Source organism: Gymnoscopelus braueri (genome assembly GCF_963280865.1).
Source record: "Gymnoscopelus braueri genome assembly, chromosome: 6".
In the NCBI taxonomy this organism is placed as follows: domain Eukaryota; kingdom Metazoa; phylum Chordata; class Actinopteri; order Myctophiformes; family Myctophidae; genus Gymnoscopelus; species Gymnoscopelus braueri.
Genome location: NC_137607.1, coordinates 51,525,062 through 51,546,662, shown reverse-complemented (window position 1 = coordinate 51,546,662; position 21,601 = coordinate 51,525,062). Strand labels below are relative to the sequence as shown.

At 42.7% G+C, this 21,601-nt stretch overlaps 1 protein-coding gene across 1 annotated transcript in view; it reads right to left on the bottom strand.

The window, feature by feature from the left end:
* The window catches only part of yjefn3 (YjeF N-terminal domain containing 3), an 86,724-nt gene that overhangs the window by 23,461 nt on the left and 41,662 nt on the right, over positions 1-21,601 (bottom strand). Inside the window, exon 3 of the mRNA XM_080430352.1 lies at positions 3,666-3,774. Within this exon, the coding sequence (XP_080286478.1) occupies positions 3,666-3,774 (109 nt within the window). The remainder of the gene's footprint in view (positions 1-3,665; positions 3,775-21,601) is intronic.

Below are 21,601 nucleotides of genomic sequence, written 5' to 3'. Positions count from 1 at the left end.
ACATGCCAAATACTGTAGGGGTGCCATTTGGCAAGAAGAGCATCAAATTATTGTAAAAATATGTTGGTTGATTGGTTCTGTTAAGATGTCCCATGTGGGAAATATCCAGGAAGATTATTTTGCAGACAGCAGATGTGGAAGGGCTCAGCTGGTGTTTATGAGTGGACCCTTACGGGTCCATTTCCATTAGTTCACTCAAAGTACATGTCTACATTGGACAGTCGTTTTTGTTTGTGTTTCACTCCTCTTCTGATGAATATAGACATTCTGAAGAATATTTAAATAAATATGGATCTCTATAGCTGGATATTTCACTGATGGGGATTACGTTTTGAGGGATAAATACAAAAGTAAGTTGGGTAAGATGATGACAACAACAATGTTAATGTTGGTAATATTAGCTCACATTTGTGTATTATTGGACCACCGCAATGTTTTCCTTTCAACTTTCATTTCATGTTTTCTTTGTCAGTCTGAATCCCGTCACTGGATGGACTGTATGAACTCCATTCTAACCTCCAGGTTGGGGGACATGCCAGACCAAGTAAAACAACGCAAATCTGAGTGGGGCCTCAATTATGTATAAGGTTGAGAGGAGCGCTGTGCTAGAATTTCACACACACACACACACACACACACACACACACACACACACACACACACACACACACACACACACACACACACAGCATGGTTGGTGATTGTAATAATCTCAGAGGTACAGCCTTCTTGACACTTATGCTAATTTGACATGTGGTCTCAGCTCCAATCAGCTTGGAACACAGACTGAGCCTAAGTAAATATTACACACACATGCGCATGTGGCGTCCATGCGCGCGCGCGCACACACACACACACACACACACACACACACACACACACACACACACACACACACACACACACACACACACACACACAAAACATTCAATGACTATTTCTTATTTCTGTAAGCACATACTGTACTGTACATCCCTAAAGTATCCTATCCATCTAAAATAGAGGATCAGAGCAAGAAACTGGTCCATTATGAGGCTGCTAATGTAACCTGAACATGTCCCTAGTCCACCAAACTGCATGGAACTACTGATCTAGGGAATGTCCCTGGCAGTCACATGTCCCATGGTCTTCATAAGCTGAGCCAGCGCTACAATTATCTCTCTGCTGCCAACACTCCCAGATCACACAGAAATACTCAAACTCACAGACACACAAACATGCACACAATATACTGTATGTCATAGGTTTTCAACCTTCTTCATGCCAAGGACCCCTAAATTGATATACATTTGGCCGCGGACCTCCATCTGAAAATGCTTTGGGCCAGGAACCCCCCAGAAGCAAAGATTTGAGTTAAACATGTTTGCTTTAAAAATATATATATATTCAAAGATATGCACACAAATTCAAGATTTTTCAAAAATAGCAGATCTACAAGCTCATAGCGCGGCACTCGGTGCCGCGCTATGAGCTTGTATATCTGCTATTTTTGAATAGCCAAAGGCAAAGCCCGGACCACTGGTTGAGAACCACTGCTGTATGTGATGCACGCACGCACACACACACACACACACACACACACACACACACACACACACACACACACACACACACACACACACACACACACACACACACACACACACACACACACACACACACACACACACACACACACACACACACACACACACACACACACACACACACACACACACACACACACACACACACACACACACACACACACACACACACACACACACTCCAAGACGGCTGAATCTCCCTCAAGGGATCAATAAAGGTCTATCCTATCCTACATACACACACCACACACACACACTCTAGAGCTGTGTCTGGCTACTGCTGCCAGGGTTTTCAAGCAGTGGAAGGATTATTTACTGAGAAGAACAAACCTATAATCTGGCAACCAGAGGTGTGTGTATGTGTGATTGCGTGCGTCTGTCTGTCTGTATGTATGTGTGTGTGACTGTGTGTGCATATGTGTGTGCGTACATGCCTGTTTGTGCGGTGCTTTTGGCAAACCAACAGTGGACAAGAAGTGAAATCCCACTGTCTGCAACTCCTGCCGCAAATTTTCCTTAAATAACAATGATGTCATTCATGTTGGTAACCGGTAACCTATGATGTCATGTTGGTAACCGGTAGCATCCTGCTCCATGGCCGCGGGTGGCTTATGTTTGTCTAGTAACACCATGCCTCGGGTATGTGTGTGTGTGTGTGTGTGTGTGGGGGGGGGGGTCCGGGATAGGGCCAGTGGTGGCTGGTGATAATAGAGGGGAAGTGGATCTGGTGGGGCTCACCATATTATGCTTGGAGGAGCATGAACACACAGCGCCCGTGCGCGCACACGCAAACACATTCACACACAGTCTCTCAATCTGTCTGGAGCCAACATCCAATTAAAAAAAAAACATTTATTACATGCATGGCTTTATTTTTCAGTGTCTCTTTCTTCTTTGTCTCTGTCCATTCTGTCTGTCTGTCTGTCTGTCTGTCTGTCTGTCTGTCTGTCTGTCTGTCTGTCTGTCCTTCTCGCTTTCTGACAGGGCTTTGTTTCTCTCAACTTCTCAAGAATGATTCAGTCTGGATTTCTTTTTCATTCTGTCTCGTTCTGTCCCACCCTCATCCTTACTGCTATGCGTCTCTGTCTGTGTGTCTTTATCTTGTCTGTGTCTCTGTCTCTGTCCAAGTCCATCTTCCTCTCTCTCTCTCCATCTGTGTGCCTGCCTGTCTGTTTCTCTCTTTCTCTCACTATACCCCGCCCCATCCATCTCCCCATTGCTTCCAAGCATCCGACAGGAACAGAGAGCTCATGTGTCTGGTAGCTGAGACTAACTTTCACCACAGTCTACTGCGGGCCCACTGAGGAAGCCGGTGTGGCAATAAACCAACAGAGCGCTCTGGTGGAAGGGAAACACATGTGTTCTCAACAGCCCTCCATTGACAGACACTCTCGGGGCCTTGACACACTCCAGAAACACAACCACAACCACACCATAGCTGAATGTCCTCAGGTGCGCTGCCTGGAGATTTAGCTCAGATGTTTGGAAAATCGATGTCAAACGAAATTATAACATTTACCCCGTAGAACCATCCGGTGATGTTATACGGTAATGGCGATGGTGGAAATCTAGACGCAGCAGTGATGGTTTGAACTGTTGTGCTGTAATAGGCCACCATGTGACATTTCCAAGAAATCAAATTTTGTGTAATGTGCAGCGCAAAACAGCAAAATTGAACAGAAGCGCCACAGGAAAAAAAGCCAAAGAGACAAACTGTCCTTATCAAGACAGACATGGCTCGCATTCCAGTAAACAGTGACCTCCGCTCAGCAGTGCCATGGGCCTAATGGCTCAAAGATAAAATCTAAATCTAATTTAAAAAAAATACATTATTTCTCTCCACTAAGAAACAGGACAGTTCTAGCCCCCTGCTTTGTCTCTATTACTCTATATTTATAGCACTCTTATCAGGGTCTTCACTAAGGTTTGTTTGAAGTAAGGGTGGATAGAAATATGAGATACACCTACATCAATGGTGGAGATTTGTGGAGAAAAGGGTATATGAATTATAGATGCTATAGGTGGTTATATTGAACAATACACGTGATGGATACTGTACTAAAGGGGTCATATACAGACCTTAGTGATGGCAATGGCGCAGGCATGTCCCCATATCTCTATCAGTTGCTGCTGTCCAAACCTGTAGTCTCTCAGTAGCTCTGTCTCTATGGCTGCCACCTCCACTTTGCTGAGGGAGACAAGACAAACAAGACGACATGTAGTGGTTATACAAGTGTTTTTCTGTGATATAAGTCACATTTTCAGCTGCAGCAGCGGCTTTACAGTATTAACAAAGTATTTCATTGCTTCTCTTCCCTTCATTGTACTAACATTACAATCCCTGGTCTAGATCAGTGGTTCTCAAACTTTTTCATGTCAAGGACCCCCAACTTGACACTTATTAGCCCGCGGACCCCCATTTGAAAAGATATGCCAGGGACCCCCACAAGAGAAGAGTTTTATGGCTATAGCAGTGATTCTCAACCATTTTAATTTCAAGGACCCCCAGTTTGACATGCATTAGGCCAAGGACCCCCATTTAGACATGCATTAGGTCACGGACCCCCATTTAATGGCATTTATATCTCTGGGACCCCACTTTCTATTGTAAAATCAATGTTAATTTAACTCTGAGCGTGTACAAATGGAACCAAATGGACCCGAAAGGGTCCATTTGGTTCCATTTGTACACTCTCGGAGTTACAGACCCATAAGGGTTCATTTGGTTCCATTTGTACACTCTCGGAGTTGCAGACCCATAAGGGTCCATTTGGTTCCTAACTATCCATCATTTAGCTGGGGACCCCCTGGAACTCCCTCAAGGACCCCACTTTGAGAACCATGGGTCTTCTCTAGATGAATGAAGGGATTTATTAGCCTGGTATCCAGCCTGCTTCGCTACGTTCGGCGGACTTTTTTTTCTCTCTTCGCTTCTCAGTCTGGAAAGCCTCCTATCTCCAAGGGAGGCGGGACATGCCAAAAGCTTCGAAACCTACCGTGGCTTCTGATTGGTCTATGGTGCGGGGCGGGACAAAAAAAACAGTGTGATCGTCATTCGTTTGAACAACATCCAATCAGCAACGACGTTGTCCAACGTAACATATGTAGTTCCAGTGTAGTTCTGCAAAACGAGTCAATAGGGTGCTCTCCAGACTGATAAGCGAAGAGAGAAAAAAAAGTCCGCCGAACGTAGCGAAGCAGGCTGGATCCCAGGCTAGGGATTTATAGCACTGACTGAAATCCTAAAATTCTCAAATGGCTTTTTGTCGCATGGGTCAGAATTCTCAGCACAGCATATCATCACAGAGGTGTGGACAATCAATTCATATTATTACATACAGTAAGTGACACTGAAACAATAGTTATAGTGTAGTTGCTGTATGCTGTAGTTGTACTGTAGGATGAACCACACGGTGGCCCATAAAGTCACAAACAGGTATTTACAGTAGGAGAGTGTTACAGTCGGTCCGCTTATGAATGCATTCATAGGATATTTCATGTCACAAGTGTTTTTGTCAGGAGATGATCAAAGCGGTTACATGTTTGTGGCGGGTATTTACGTGCCACACAATGTCAAGGTCCAGGTCTTCCTTTAATGCACCAGCTACTGCAGAATGTAGTCATGAAACCAAAATAGACTTCAAGGCAGCCTTTACAGTTGGCCAGTGTGACTGAGTCACAGTATGGATGTCATGTGTAAAACGTGTGACTCACTGGCTTTGTATCATGTTCTTTCTAAATGCACGGTTTCAGCTTTGCACTTTAAGTCCTATTAATTCTTTGTGTGATTACAGTGTGACTATATTGGAGGCTGTTACCGTTTTTATAATAAGCGTGCGTGCGTGTGTGTGTGTGTGTGTGTGAGAAAGGGTTTTAGGGCGCCTGGCACTGGATAGGTGACAGGATCACAGCCACAGAACAATGACCTATTTACTCAGAGAGTATGAACTCTAAATAAGATGGGCTCAGATGTGCTCCAGTTACATATACTGCACACTCCTAGTACACCAGAGACACCTATTGGAGGCGATAAGAACTACAGCTTTTTGATAATTGTCATGAAGCGCATTGCTTTACTCCAGGAACCCTCAGGGAAGTATGAGGAAACATGTTATTTTGAGTCAAAAGGTTAATTAGAAAAAGTAATTCTGCCGCAGGCTACCAATGAACATAGCTGTTCAATAATAGCTATGTTTCTATTTTGTATGCAGCCTGTATAGAATGGTCTCAATATTGTTGTGCACCATTGTGTGTGTGTGTGTGTGTGTGTGTGTGTGTGTGTGTGTGTGTGTGTGTGTGTGTGTGTGTGTGTGTGTGTGTGTGTGTGTGTGTGTGTGTGTATACTGACAAGAAATAGGTCATATTACAAATAAAAAATGATTGACTAACCAAAATGTTTCCAAAACTTTACATGAATATGTTTGAAACACAAATGTGAAATATTATATTTAATATGTATCAATCTGTCGATGTCTTTTCGCATTTATTTCTCACAATTACACTGCCTTTCAGGATTCTGCAAAGCAAATCTGACACTGCTCTCTGAAGCAGTAGCACACATGAGCCTCCAAATCCATCTACTGGATAGGCCTACACTGAAATATTCCATTCCAATATCCAGTAACACAATCAACGTCTTGTCAACAGCCTTATGACTTGACAAATAGACGGTAAACAGTAGAGGCACAGCAAGGAGGAGACTTTATTAGATTAGCTTCAGTACTTTCAGTGCTTTCTCTGTCAGGCTCTTGTTCTCTTGCCCTCTACTGTCACCTGTAGGATGGTCTTTGACAGGGAGGTATGTCGTGTGATGTGGCCATACCAGGTACGTTTGCCAAGGTTGTTCAGCTTCAGTTAGATCGATTACCAAACGCAATGGAAATCCCAAAATAGTTTGTTTGCTCACGAAAGAGTAATTTTTTTGTCCTTTCAATAAGGCAAAAAGTTTTTGTTCTTGGAGCTAAGGATGCACACTTAATGCTTAAGGCTAATTTAAATGTTAATTCAGTAATGCAATTGACTTTTCTCCTTTTCTAGAAAGATAATGCATCACCACCAGGTGGAGATACTCAACCTCAATACAGATGCATGTCAGGATCGTGTATTATACTATATATAGTATATAGTGTAATGTATATACTGTATATATATCTATATGTCTCTATGTATCTATATATATATTCATTCCGCACTACCATTCATTGTATAAAAGGGGGGCTTTAACAATATTTCCTCAAGATAGCCATTATCTCCCTCAGCAGAATGTGTGACATTTACAGTGATCATTATGATAAGCCTCTATCTTTTCTATTCTCTATTCTTGTGTAGAGTATGTATGTGTATTTGTTTTCATTGTCTTGAGTGTCTCTGAATACAGGCTGTACCTCAAAGATTATTACAGGTGTGTGTGTGTGTGTGTGTGCGCGTGTGCGTGTGCGTGTGTGTCTCAGACAGACAGACAGCACAGCCTGATTGCAGCTGCTGGCATTTACCTGCGCCAGTGAAGAAGCAGCAGCTGTCGTCCCCAGCTCGCCTCGGGGAGCTTTCCTGACTTACTGTGACAAGATGATCTTTGGAAAGTTCACCCCAGTCCATAGGGTTCGCTTTCTGTTCTCCTGTCTGAGCCCTGAAGCTGAGACAGCTTATACAGTTAAGCTGTTGAGCTGGCATTGATTACACTCTACAGGTACAGTAGACTAGTATGTAGTTTGTTTGTTTGTTTGTTTGTTTGTTTGTTTGCATGTATTTTACTGGAGAGGGACATCGCTGCCCGTTGGGAACGCATGCTGTATTTACAGATAGTTTTGGACAGTTTCCTAAATACGCAATGGACAGTTATACACACTCACACGGAGATATTTTGCATGTTTAGAAAGGAATTCCTATAACTGAAAGACCCCCATAGCCCGCCACACACAACTCTTGGTAGAAGAGTTACCCCCACCTCCACCCGTACCCCCCCTACTTCTACCAAGCAGTTCCTACTTGAAAGCCTTTCCTCAGGGGTAAGACTAGTTTGTCTGTGTCCCTTTTATGGATTATATAGATATCTTTTGGAGAAGCGCTGATCCTGCAGACTGCACACCGGGCACCGCACCCTCTCAGGTCCTCAGAGACATGCATGCAGAGTTTGAAGTCGATCGTCAGATGGTTCAATATGCGGGGGAACAGATAAAGATTCCATGCATTTACAGGTACTGTAGATAGATATTACAATTAATTCCTTTCTTAACCCACTGAAAAGTAAGGTTTTCCATCTCAAGACTGTTAGTAAGGTGCTATTGCCACAAGGGAGCAGCACAGGGCATACACAAGTGTCAGAATGAAGACCCTATTACAGTAACAATATATAACTATCTATTTTCAAGCCCCTTTGATCCTTATAGCTAGAAGGAAGCCAAGCCATTCCAACAGCAACAAGCATTTAATCCCCACAAGGTTCTGGGATTCCTTCAATGCCTTGGAGAGCTTTGAAAAATCTGCAGGTCCAATCTTTGAATAGACACATTTCTGCTCTTATAGGTTAAATCCACAGCAACCTTTGGAATGTTCCCACACTCAATAGCTCCTGCTGCTCCGAAGGGGAAATCCAGTAACAGTTAGAATGGAAGAAGCTATAGTCATACATCTGCGTGTGTGTGTATGTGTGTGTGTGTGTGTGTGTGTGTGTGTGTGTGTGTGTGTGTGTGTGTGTGTGTGTGTGTGTGTGTGTGTGTGTGTGTGTGTGTGTGAGTGTGAGTGTGTGTGTGTGAGAGAGTTCTATTGTAAGGGCACTCATGAGCATATAGGTGTGTGTTGTTGCAGCAGCAACCCCAGTCACGCTGTGATGAGACAGTAACAAGCTGCAAGGTCCCAGCAGTCCTTCCCAGGAGGATGAGTTAATTGCCCCAAGCTGTGATGGACGGGCCACATGTAACCTCCTCTGGAGCCCTGCTCAGCTGTGATCATATCTCCCTTAATGAGTCTGTTTACTCATCTCGCCACTTCATAATTCCGTCTCTACGTACCATTCTGCCTTGCTCTCTCTCTCTCTCTAATTTACAGACACAGTCCATGCACTAATATAACTGTACAGTATCACTGAAGACATTTTTATCTACCGTATGCTCATTATTTCTGCTTGGGCTATAAATACTAAAGGGCTACAAAATAATAAGGGCTGCAAAGAACACAGTGTACTGTAGGTACTAGGTGCTATAGGGGTACATGACATTGTCACAGACTTTACAAACAAACAATACACACAACAAGTAATTGTGAGAGCGTTAACCACACAAACAAGAAACACATCACACACACACACAAATATTACACTACAAATTAATACGTTTGTTTAACAGTTTCTACAGTACACACACCAAAAGCACATGATGACATGAACACCAAATCTCTCTCTCTCTCTCTCTCTCACACACACACACACACACACACACACACACACACACACACACACACACACACACACACACACACACACACACACACACACACACACACACACACACACACACACACACACACACACACACACACACACACACACACACACACACACACACACACACACGCGCATCCTGGAGTCCAGAGTGACAGCTAATATACCATGTTAATATTGTGCTCCATAGAGTGTCACAGTGAGTAATACAGTTGCAGTCTTGCAGTGTGATAATTGCAGAGTGTCACGAGGAACACTGCTACAAGAACCAGTACAAGAGCCCAGAATAGATGTTATTTTTATCACTCCACTCACTTACTCCACTGTTTAATTCATCTAATGTCAAATTGTCAAGTCTCATCCCTGCTAAGACACGAAGAGCTATAATGGGAACCAAAATGTTTCCAAAAGTGGAGTCACATCATGTTGTTTAGTGGAATTGCTCCAATCGTTTGAAGTGCTGGAAGGTGGTCATTAATTAGTCAGATTCCTTTCCTAACAGGAGAGAAAAATAACACAGCATAGACCACTTATTAGGCCTTCAACCTTGTCTCTCGAGCTCCTACACACTCTGTCTTTTTCTCTTTTAATGTTGTACTTGCGCTGCTACATGTAAGTCTACATGACGGTTCAGGCCCAGGAAATACACACAAACACAATGTTAAGGAGTAAATAGGCATCCTTAACCACTTGAAGATTGTGAAGAAACATTTCGTTGAGAAGGCTCCCCTCATACAGGAGCCTTCCCTAATATCAATATATGGATGATAAATGAAACGGCTATGCTCTAGGGTCGTCCTTATATAGCGAGTACATCCTACTGCTATATAAGGTTGAGTCAACGCCGGATAAGCCAGATCAGAGATATTTCAGTTCAGTAACTAATAAGTATAACTAACTAAGAAAGAGTAAAGGGCCTTACAAACCACTTACCCAACTCTCTGACCCGCTTACCAGCTCTGATTACTAGAGCTCCCACGAGACTCCCACGAGGGTACCGTTCTGACCGACGGTGCTCAGGCCAATCTGCTACCAGCTATCCACCCATACGAACAGTCCTATAACTAGTTCATCTCAACATTGTTTTTAAACTTTCACTTATTACATGCCCAAAATAGGGACACCCGGGTTAAATTGGTTAACCACATGAATCCTACCGTCCCTGTTCTGGGGGCAAACACTCTGCGAAAATAGCATTATTGCTGCTACAATGTCTGAAGAGCCAGAACAAAATAATTCTACTCATATGTACCCGCACACAAGATGTAACATTAAAGAAACCTTGAACCATTTACTCTTTACTCTTTCATAACTCATGAGGTAAGTGCCATATGGGGAGATAATCATTCAACACAATTGCTGTTGAATGGTTCTCTCCATACCATGGGAATTTTCTTCCATGATAAAGAGATGAGAAAAAGAGATATGCCACGCAAGAACAAAGCACAGTCTTTCAGCAGTCGGACATTATTTTGTCTGTTCAGTTCTCCAGACATCCATTTCATCAATCTGAATTTGACTGCCTTCTGATTCTGAAGCCACTCAAGTAAAAGGTGCAACTCCTCTGCCAGGACGGAGTCAAATCACGTTTATAAAACACCTCATTTTACTTGTCCTGAATTCCCCTCAAAGCAGAATTGCCAATCTTAAGTTTATCTCTTTGTTGGTGAATCTCACCTCGTGGCGAGCTAGCTTTTTATGATTGAGAGTATTCTTGAGGGAATTATTGAGCTGGGTTAATTATATGGGTTGAATGGGAATTCACCCTCGAGACAGTGAAAGTCGGTTTATCTAAGTTAGTAAAAGAATATTTAAAAACATCCCAGTTGGTGCTGTGAATACAATCTTTCAGTTGATGAATAGCATCATCTTTCCACACAGCAACCTCTTTGGGCTAAACTTTCCCTACCTTGAAGGAACATTTTCAATAACATTTACATAATTTATGCATTATCTAGTTTTTGAGATCATAGCAAAATCGGTATCATCATTTAAACCACTTTTGTTTGTATTATTTAATTTGCAGTACTTTCTAACTGTATTTTGAAGGTTGCAATAAAAATAAAGTTGATAGTTGACTATAGACCAATTATTTGTTTACTAACATTGAGACTGGATGCACAGGTGATTGTTTCATGCAATCAATTCTCAACCTGTTGTTTTGGGGTGCGCTGGTTTCAGCACACCCCAACCCCCTCTTGTGTGTTGGCTAGTGAGGCGTGTCCTAGAGAGACCTGACAGAATGGGTTTCATTTGGAGCCAGTATGACGTTTGGAGCCAGTGTGACGTCGTCTGTTAAGGGGTCTATTTAGTCTTATGAGAAGCAACTTACAGTGACCAAGCAGACAGGGGTTCAATGTTTTGCTCAAGGACAATTTTGCAGAAGAAGGCTATTGATATAAACATGGCTTTTCACATGATAAAGATTTTAATTTAAAATATATTTGAAAATATATTTGTCACTAAATATATTACAGTGTGGAGACACTCACTATGTTTCCACTGTATATCATTTTTGTATGTGTTTAGTAAATCTTGAAATATATGACATTTCTTTCCTGTGTGGGTTCAGTTACAGGACAGCCCCTCTAATAACCAGACCAATGACGCTTAACTACAAACATTAAGTATGTAATGTAGTACAAAATACCAATTTAATTACCTTTCATCTTTTGCATTTCATTGCCTCTCATTTCCCTCGCTGTTTCCTCTAGATTCCATTTAGATATTTATTAGCTGCGACTGAGCAACTAGTACAGTGATTCTGAACCTTTTGACCTTCCCACCACGGAGTCTAGGGTTTGAATCCACTATGGTGCATCCCGCTTGGCCGAGTGTCTATAACATTGGTTCTCAAATTGGGGTCCTTGAGCGGGTTCCAGGGGGTCCCCAGCAAAAGTAGTTAATATACTGTAGCATCACAATCTTTTTTTTGTTTTGTTTTGTTTATTCTTTCCCCCACAATTTGTAACCAATTTTTTTCACCCAGTGCCAATTGTCTATGTAATCCTGGGCACTACTCTCCCTCTGCCAGCCTGGGGAGAGCCAAGAACTGAGCTCATGCCTCCTTCAATGCATGAGGAGCTAGCAAGCCGCTTCTTATCACCTGACAGAGTTTCCCCGGTAGGATGGAGTTTCCCCGTGTGGAAGGAACACGTTGTTCCAACCAGTTCCTTTCCCCTCCATCAGGCGCCCCGGCTGACCAGGGGGAGGCAGTATAGAGACCAGGATTACTGCATGTTTTTGTGAGGGTACCTACCCTAGGCCCTAGGGTAGGTATGGATAAAGTGGTTCAAATTATTGTGTGGAGTTTGCATGTTCTCCCCATGTCCCCTAGGGCCTAGGGGACATGGGGAGAACATGCAAACTCCACACAATAATGTTAACCACTTTATCCATTTATTCAAAAATAGCAGATCTACAAGCTCACAGCTTTGTGCCGCGCTGCGAGCATGTATATCTGCTCTTTTTGAACATTTTTGAAAAAGTTATAATTATAGTATAGTTATATATATATAATATATATAAATCTTCTCTTCTGGGGGTCCCTGGCACAAAACCTTTTGAGATGGGGGTCCACGGTCAAATATATATGAATTTGGGGGTCCTTGGCATGAAAACGTTTGAGAACCACTGGTCTGTAAGAACAGAATTGGCCCATGTTCGGGGGAGAGAAGCCGGGCAGGAAGGGTGATATTTATCCCTGCATGCCTACGGGCTGGCTGGGGGCGGAACCTATCAGCAGGGGATGCGAGAGGAGTAAGATGGAGGCGCTACTACGCCCTCCCAGTGGGGGCTCTGTCATGGCTAGTGAGCCAGTAGGGTAGAACACTAGTGGCAACACATAAATGTGTGGGGAGAAATGAATTGGCACAACAACTAAATTGGGGAGAAATAATATATAATTGACTACTCTACATTTAAAATAAAATAAAAAAAGAACTAGCAGGTGAGTCAGTAGGGGCGTGTTGTGGCAACACAGTTGGGGAGAAATTGGCACAACTAAATTGGGGAGATAAAAAATATTCACTAGTCTAAATGTATAAGAGAAAAGAAACTTTTGAATTTCAAGGACCCCTTGATATGCATTAGGCCACGGATTTGATTTTTTTTTAAAAGATCTCTGGGACCCCAACCTGCACTGTAAAATCCTCAGAGTTTAACATATTTGTACACTCTCAGAGTTACAGACCCATAACAGTCTATTTGGACCCCTTGGTGGTCCCTGGACCCAGCATTGAGAACCAGTGAGCTAGTAGGCCACTCTGTCGGTCAGTCTGATGGCCCAAACGTTTTAAACACTGCCACAACACAAAACCTGATTGGCTGAGAGGACATGCAACATGAAAAGTTCTAACATGGATCTAAATGTATTAAATGACACAGCTGTGTCACTGATAATTAGCATTTATTAAATAATGTTGCGTGGGTTTGTACATACAATACATCCTAACTCACACTCACAACCTCTAGGCAAGCCTACTGGTTATCATCAAAGCTCGTCACAAATTACGTTTCTATAAAATTTTCTCTATGTTAATTTTGATTTTCTGTTTGTGACATTTTTATATTATTTAGGTGGAGACTACAAAAAAGCCCAATGGGGTTTTTGCCTCTTTCTGCACTATTTGTCATTATCTTTTCTGTTTCAGTTTTGTATTTTAACTGTGCGAAACTGAATTCTAGACTCTACATGCTATTTACAACATTTTGCCTTTATTTTTCATTCCATTGACGTACTTTTATTTGTCATTCCTTGTCTCTCACCTCTATCTATCTCCTCTGCCATCCGTCTCCATAATTATATCTGCCTCTACTCCTCCATCTATTCTACGACCACCTGTCCTCTGTCCATCACAGCTGCTCTGATGGAGGCTCACATCAGAATGATGAAAGAGGGGGAGAAGAGAGAGAGAGAGAGAGAGAGAGAGAGAGAGAGAGAGATAGAGAGAGAGAGAGAGAGAGAGAGAGAGGGGATGAATGAGAGGAAGTGGACGAGATAGGTTTGGGAGAGAGCAAGCAGGGTGAACAGGGAGGTGGTAATCCTGTTTTTTTAGCTCTCAAATCTATTGGATATGATCTTTCACACATGCAGTTTGGCCGTTTGAACAACACCTGGTCCCATCACATCAGGGACCAGCGAGCACTGCAGAGGGTGGTGCACTCGAGTGGACACACTATGGGGACTTCAGTGCCCTTCCGGCATGGCCTCTTAATCTAGATGGTGCAGGAGCAGAGCTAGAAGGATTATGAAGGACCCCAACCACCCCAGCAATGGATTCATGGATTGTTTGTGCCGCTGCGGTCCGAACAATGACCAACTGACCCAACTGTCTTTAACCTACAGTAATACCTGCTCACCAACAGAGCAAATACAGTACTTTTGGACAATATCTTGCACAACTTCCTTGCGTAAATTGCATGAATAAATTGCATACATTCTAGCTCAGAATTGTTATAGTTCACCACATAATACTACTGACTGATATGTGTATGCACTATTTTCCACTCAAAAACTCCAACCCCAGTTGCCTAGCTTCCCTTGAGGCCTGCCTAGCCAATCTACGCTGTTGGATGTCCCATAACTTCCTTAGTCTTCCTTCAAGTTATCTCAGATAAATCAGATATTCTCCTGTTTGGCCCTCTCAGCTCCAGATCCAATATACAAGACAGGCTTGGCTTTATGTTCTATTTGACTCCGAACTTTGTTTTGAGGCTCAATTAAAGAGGGTTGTATACAATAATTCATATAATAATAATAACTTTATTCATTTAGCACCTTTCAAAAACAATTTCACACTTCAAGTGAATAAAATCCAAACGATAAGATATGCAATATAAAATAATGTAACAACAATACCATCAATTAAGAAAAGTAGACACACTGAATTTGCCTGCCTGAGATCCGGCAGGCAGGGAGTTCCACAGCTGAGGGCGGCCTACTTCCTGCACGCGAGAAACATCTGTAAGACTGTATTGTTTGTATCCAATCCACCCAAAGCTCTCAATACAGTGGTTAATGCCCTTGTCTCCTTTTGTTCAGATTACTGTAATGCCCTTTAACTCCTGTCTCTCAGCCAAGGCTCCCTGGATCGCCTGCAGATGGTGCAGAATGCTGCTGCTGAACCTATCACTGGTACAAGGAGATCTGAACACATAACTCCAGTTTTAGCTGCACTTCATTGGCTGCCGGTCAAATGTATAATTGATAAGAGCTCTTCATGGTCTGGCACCTACAGTATACCTACCTAACAAGCTCCTAATTCCTGAGGTCATCCGATACGGTTCTACTGGCTGTTTGGCCAGGTTGGTGAAAAAGGGTGACCTTTGCCATCAAGGCCCCTAGACTGTGAAAAAAAATGCCTGAAGACCTCAAGTTGGCAAACTCGGTAACCACTTTTAAATCTCTTTAAAAACACATTTTACAGAAAAGGATTAGGGTTAGCAGGGATTCTACTGCCTTAAATGTTATTGTTAGTAGGAATAAAAATAGGAGCACCAGGAACAAAAGGACTGAAAAGGGGAGGAGACAACTCGAGTTCCTGTTTAACACGAAAAAGGAGGTTGTGCCACCAGTGGCAAAAACAAAGGTTTTTTGTATTTTTTCCCCCAGATTGGGGTGCTTCAAGTAGAAAATAGTTGAACTTTTGGAGAGGAGCGCTGCTTATCAATGTCAGTTTGTCAAATTAAAATCTATCAACCCCCCCTCTCTGATCCTCCTGGCAGGGTAATTCTTTTTTTTTAAATTAATATAATTTATTTTTATCCCATGATTTTTTCACACTTTTTTCATTTATGACCTTATTTATGACCACAAGTATCCATGTCCATGTTTTCCGTTGTTTAATAATAATAATAATAATAATAACGCAGATAACAACATTTGAGCACAGCAACGGTTTATAGGTTTGAAAGTTGCGGGCATAAACAAACAATCCTTGCATTTAGTAAGAAGCGCTTTGGACATGACATTCAAAGCGCTCCTCTGCTCAAAAACTAGTACTACTGGTAGTACTTTACTTGTGTTTACTTTTTTATTACCTTACTTGTATTATAAAGTATTTTGTACTATATACTGTGTGTTGGACATCACTTGTAGCAGTCTGGCAGTACTGTACAGTGTACACGTATGAATATTTGACAAATCAAATCTTTCAATCTTGATGAATACATTTATACTTGAGAAAAGCTACAGAATAACAAGAAAAAACTAAAGGCAGGGCTTCAAACTCATCATGTGCTGTCATAAACCCAACCTTCTCCATTAGCACAAAGATAATCGCATTGTGGCTGCTCATCCTTTTTCCAGCTAAAAGGCTCTGGCCATAAGTTTGGCGTCTTGCTGGTGAAATAGAATATTCCAGCTAAGCACCACTTAGGAAGGAGAAGGCGTAGAGGTCCCTCATCTGCTAAAGTCTTATGAGTGTAATAAGTACTGCTTTCAGCACTCATCATCACAGTGGAGCTTCCTGGGTTAGCCATCATGGAGTGATATGTTAATGGGCATGCCCTTTAAATATGTCCTACTGCTATTAGTGTTACAAATGATTGGCCAAGCCTATCATGATAACCAGATCATTATAGGCCTTTCAATAGTGTGTGTGTGTGTGTGTGTGTGTGTGTGTGTGTGTGTGTGTGTGTGTGTGTGTGTGTGTGTGTGTGTGTGTGTGTGTGTGTGCGTGCGTGCGTGCGTGCGTGCGTGCGTGCGTGCGTGCGTGCGTGCGTGCGTGCGTGCGTGCGTGCGTGCGTGCGTGCATGGCGTGCGTGCGTGCGTGGCGTGCGTGCGTGCGTGCGTGCGTGCGTGCGTGCGTGCGTGCGTGCGTGCGTGCGTGCGTGCGTGCGCATGTGTGTGGGTGTGTGAGTGAGTCTGTCATTTCTCTGAAATAATTTGATGTGCATTTCATGTAAGGATTTCTCTCCTCATCCCATAAGCTCTAGTGTAGCTACAGGAGGTATTGCAACCTCCGGATGTGTGGAGATGTAGAGTAGAAGGGAGGGAAAGGAAGAGCAACAGAGAAATAGAAAAGTGTGTTTCGGGGGGTTTCTGCACCATTTTCGCGATACCTCAGCAGACCGACGACAATATTTCGGCGCTGTCAATTGCAATAGTACATTGTTTCATTTTTGGTCAGGCATTTTGTGCCCCCCAGAGCTTGGTGCCCGCGGCTGCAGCCCCTAAAGTCTGTGCATTAAGCCGAGGCTGAACAGAGAAGAGGAGTTAGATGGATGTTAACATAGAAACAACTGAGAAATAGAGAATGTGTGTGTGTGATGTTTACGTGCGCGTGTGTGTGTGTGAGAGAGTGAGAGAGATAGAGAGAGACAGAGGAAGACATGCTATTCTTAAAAAAGGGGTAGTTAGCAAGAGTGAAGTTTCTCCAAACACAGCTCCAACAAAACAGATAAACAAAACTCAAGTATCCCAAAAGGCTTCTAGCCAAAGGACAGATTTATGCATCAGAGAAAGCTTTTTAAGAAAACAATATTTCTGTCTACAAAGCACAGACAACCTCCAAACAAACAGGAAACTGGGAATTAATCTGTGAGTGTAGTGTTGTCTGTGTTTATGCCTGAGACCATACTCTGTAGGTCTACTGTGGTTAAATTTGGAAGAGCACGCACTTGTCAATTGACCCCAGCATCATGACCATCATGTGACACAGAGACAAGCAGACACATGCGTCTGGCTGTATTGTATGAAGTGGTGTGTGATGTGTGTGTGTGTGTGTGTGTGTGTGTGTGTGTGTGTGTGTGTGTGTGTGTGTGTGTGTGTGTGTGTGTGTGTGTGTGTGTGTGTGTGTGTGTGTGTGTGTGTGTGTGTGTGTGTGTGTGTATATAAATACATGTATTTACTCATTCATCTACGGTCATAACCATTGTCTTCTGTTTGTATCAGATCAGTGTGCACGCGGACCTTAAAATGTACAGTATAAGGACCTAGCCTATGGCAAGATGCAGTAGGCATCATCATCGAGGGAGTCGCAGTGCTTTACTGTTATTGATAATCTGTCTAGCGCATGCTGCTGCCTAATACCCCTCAGGGTGATACGCCTTGAATCCCAAGTACTGTATCTATCAAACTTTCCCACACTTTTGAGGTCTTTCAAAATACTTTTTTTGTGGTGTCTTAATACCCTGCATCCAAAACCAACTTTTTTAGTTGTGACATTGTAATGTGATTCAAATGTTTGTTATCAGGGTGTCCTTGAAAAAGAGAGCTTGCTCTCAATGGGTTTCCCTGAATAAACAAAGGAAAAAGAAAGAAAGAACCTCCAAATGTGTTGCCCTCAAATACAAGTCTCTAGCCTAGACAGTCAGACATGGCCGATGGCCTTGCACTCATGGAAGGCTGTTTTGTTGTTTGTGTAAGAATGAATGAATATTTTTCCCCACCCGGTTATGCAATAACCGTCTGTCTGTCTGTCTGTCAGTCTGTGTCCCTTTTATGCCCATATACAGAGATCTCTGTATCTATCTGTCCTGGTCCTATTCATATATGGGCATATTGATGGATCCGCGGTTCTGTTCGGTCCAGCACCAGGGGGCGCTGTTTGACCCCCTAATGAGCTCATTATGATTCAGATGAAATAAAACATTAATGTTGCTCTGAAATGCTATTGGACTCAATAGAATACGGACTGTCTATCTATTACACATGAATGTAGAATACATTTTCCACAAACATCTGTGTAGACCACCTGCAGAGTATGCAGAGAAGTATGTGACAAGTGCACAGTAAAATCTGAGTTAATCTGTCAATTTGTAACCCCTGAGTGTGTATAACTGTAACCAAATGGACCATTACGGGTGTGGGCGTGCACACACACACGCCTCATGTATATCTGCACAGTGCAAATACAAGAAGCAATTACAACCATACGCTGTCTTCCAAAACACCCTAAATTAAATTCAGTCGCGATTAATTTAGCGGCTCCCCTCATACTGTCTGCAGATTGCATGAAGAGGCAGACATCCAACAGATAACTTTAATCAATGCCCGGTGTCTCCTGCGTTTTCCTTTTATTAATCTCTTTTATTAATCTCATTTTCCAGCCCTGATGCACCTGTGGGCCTGTAAGTGGTGAACATGATCCCATTGCCTTAGGCCACAGGTGCCTGGAAGCTCATTTCCTCTTTTATTACATGTGTGTGTGTGTGTGTGTGTGTGTGTGTGTGTGTGTGTGTGTGTGTGTGTGTGTGTGTGTGCGCGTGTGTGCGTGTGTGTGTGTGTGTGTGTGTGTGTGTGCGTGTGTGTGTGTGTGTGTGCGTGTGTGCGTGTGTGTGTGTGTGTGTGTGCGCGCATGGTTAAATTTGGGTAATATCTAATGTTAAGTCCTGATTTCAAGACCAGTTATAATAGGCAGATATCATGTGAATGCTCCACTGAAAAACCTTTCTCAGCTGCCTATTCAGTTGCCTATAATGCACCGCAGGACAACTCTTATCTGGATGAAGCTCCCTCCAGCAGGTAGTGTGCATGCACGCACACGCACCCCCCCCCCCCCCCACCACACACACACACACACACACACACACACACACACACACACACACACAAATAGGCATATGCAATGTTTTACACAATGCACAGTTGCACACCCACAAAGGAATCATGTGAATCTCAGGATCCCCATGGCAACAATGTATATATACGATATATATATATATATATGAATACAATATATCAGGTACAACAACAAAATTACATAAACAACAATAATCCACTCCGTCCCACAAAAACATAAAAATTAAAAAAAAGAAAGAAAGAAAACAACCAATAAAAGGGAACACAACCAGTACAAACATAGTACAACATGGTAGACACTATACCACTTCTCATTTGCAACATCAAGCCCTCAAGTGCTGCAACACTGGGCCCCATATTCCACAGCATTTTACGGGACTATCAGGCAGTTCCAAACTCAATCTTTCCACGTGTAAAATACCCACCACCTCTGTTAACCACGAGTCAAATCGAGGGACAGAGACCGATTTCCATAGCCTCCCTTAGCAACTGTCCTACATTCACTACAGCTGCACAGGCGCTGCATGGAGTCAAGTCTTTCGAGAGCAATGGCTTGTCTGGATTGATCTTTACAACATATTTTTGAATTTCCATTTCTGTTAAACAGCAAGCTATGGTTCGACTAATTGATCTAAAGTAGGAAGTATTACGCGACTGCAAAGACGAAACACCCTCCATGACTTAAAGAACATCGTAGTGAGCTCAGCTGGCAGGAAGTAAAAGCCAAGGAGAGTGAGATGGAAAGCTCTGGTGAACGCCCTATGCCCCTCAACACGGTAAAAAGGATTAAGTCAAATACAGAACGGAAGTGTGTGTGTGTGTGTGTGTGTGTGTGTGTGTGGGGGGATCACATCACATAACCATATCAGCGCTTCCGTTGTACAGACTGTACTGTATGACGGAAGCATTTGAAAATTGTGTGAGGCAACAGTCTGTCTCAAGAAACTAGGTGTTCTGGGTCTACTACATTAAGCCCCTCCTTAAAGTTATATATTTTCAAAAGTATAAAACATATGTGAACAACACTCTTTGGCCTATTGACAACGTGCAAGATGGCACTGATTGGTCAGGCGGTTTTGCGAGATTAGCTCTGAATACATAGACAGACAGACAGACAGACAGACCCTCTAGTTGTCTGCTAGCCTCCTACAGAGCTACATCGTAAAAAAAAATAGAGAACCTCTGTCCATCAATTTCAGCACATGTACACAAAAACAAGCAAATATACGCACAGCACAGATGTCCTGTGCTGGTCCCTCATTGGTCATGAATTATTTTTAAGTTATCCTGACTGAGCATCCATTTATCTGTCTGTTTTAGCACCCTGCATTATTCCTTCTCTGCAGCCGCAGGCCAGAGGAGAAATCATGCAAGCAAACAGATTACAGGCCAATGTCTTGTCACACACTTCATTCATTTCCACTGTGCCAGGGGGCTGATCCTCTGGCTACAGGGCCATGATGGCTAACACAATTTATGTGTTCACTCGCCTGAACACAGACAACTGATGACCCATACTGGCAGACTTAAAGCTTAATAACATCAATATATCAACTGTCCTTTGGGTGAGGTGCAGCTCAGTCTGCTTCTGGCTACACAGTAAAATCTTGAAAGTTTAAATATTGACCATTATGGTTCCATTTGTGTTGCTGTGCAAATGTATGGCTGTGTCTCAAGTTTCTCTCTTCTTTTTGACACTTTTTAGCTGCGGCCATGCTAACGTAGTGCTAGTAAGCCACTCTGTTGGTTGGTTGGTCTGCCGGTGCTGGTCATAACATTTCAAGCGCTGCCAAAATACTACATATCCCCGTGTCCTAATTGGCTGAGAGGACATGTAACGTTTTAACATGAATTTAAATGCATTAAAAGTCATGGTGGACTTTGTAGCCGTTACCAATAATTTGTGTTCCACATAAAATTAAATTAAATATCATGCTGCACAATCTGTGTAAAGATCATCACAAATTGCACACTTGTTCCTCAATCTGCATCTAAAATTCTACAATAATTTTCTAATCGGGTTTGAGTCCCAGATAAAAAGGGGAAAAAGTGTGG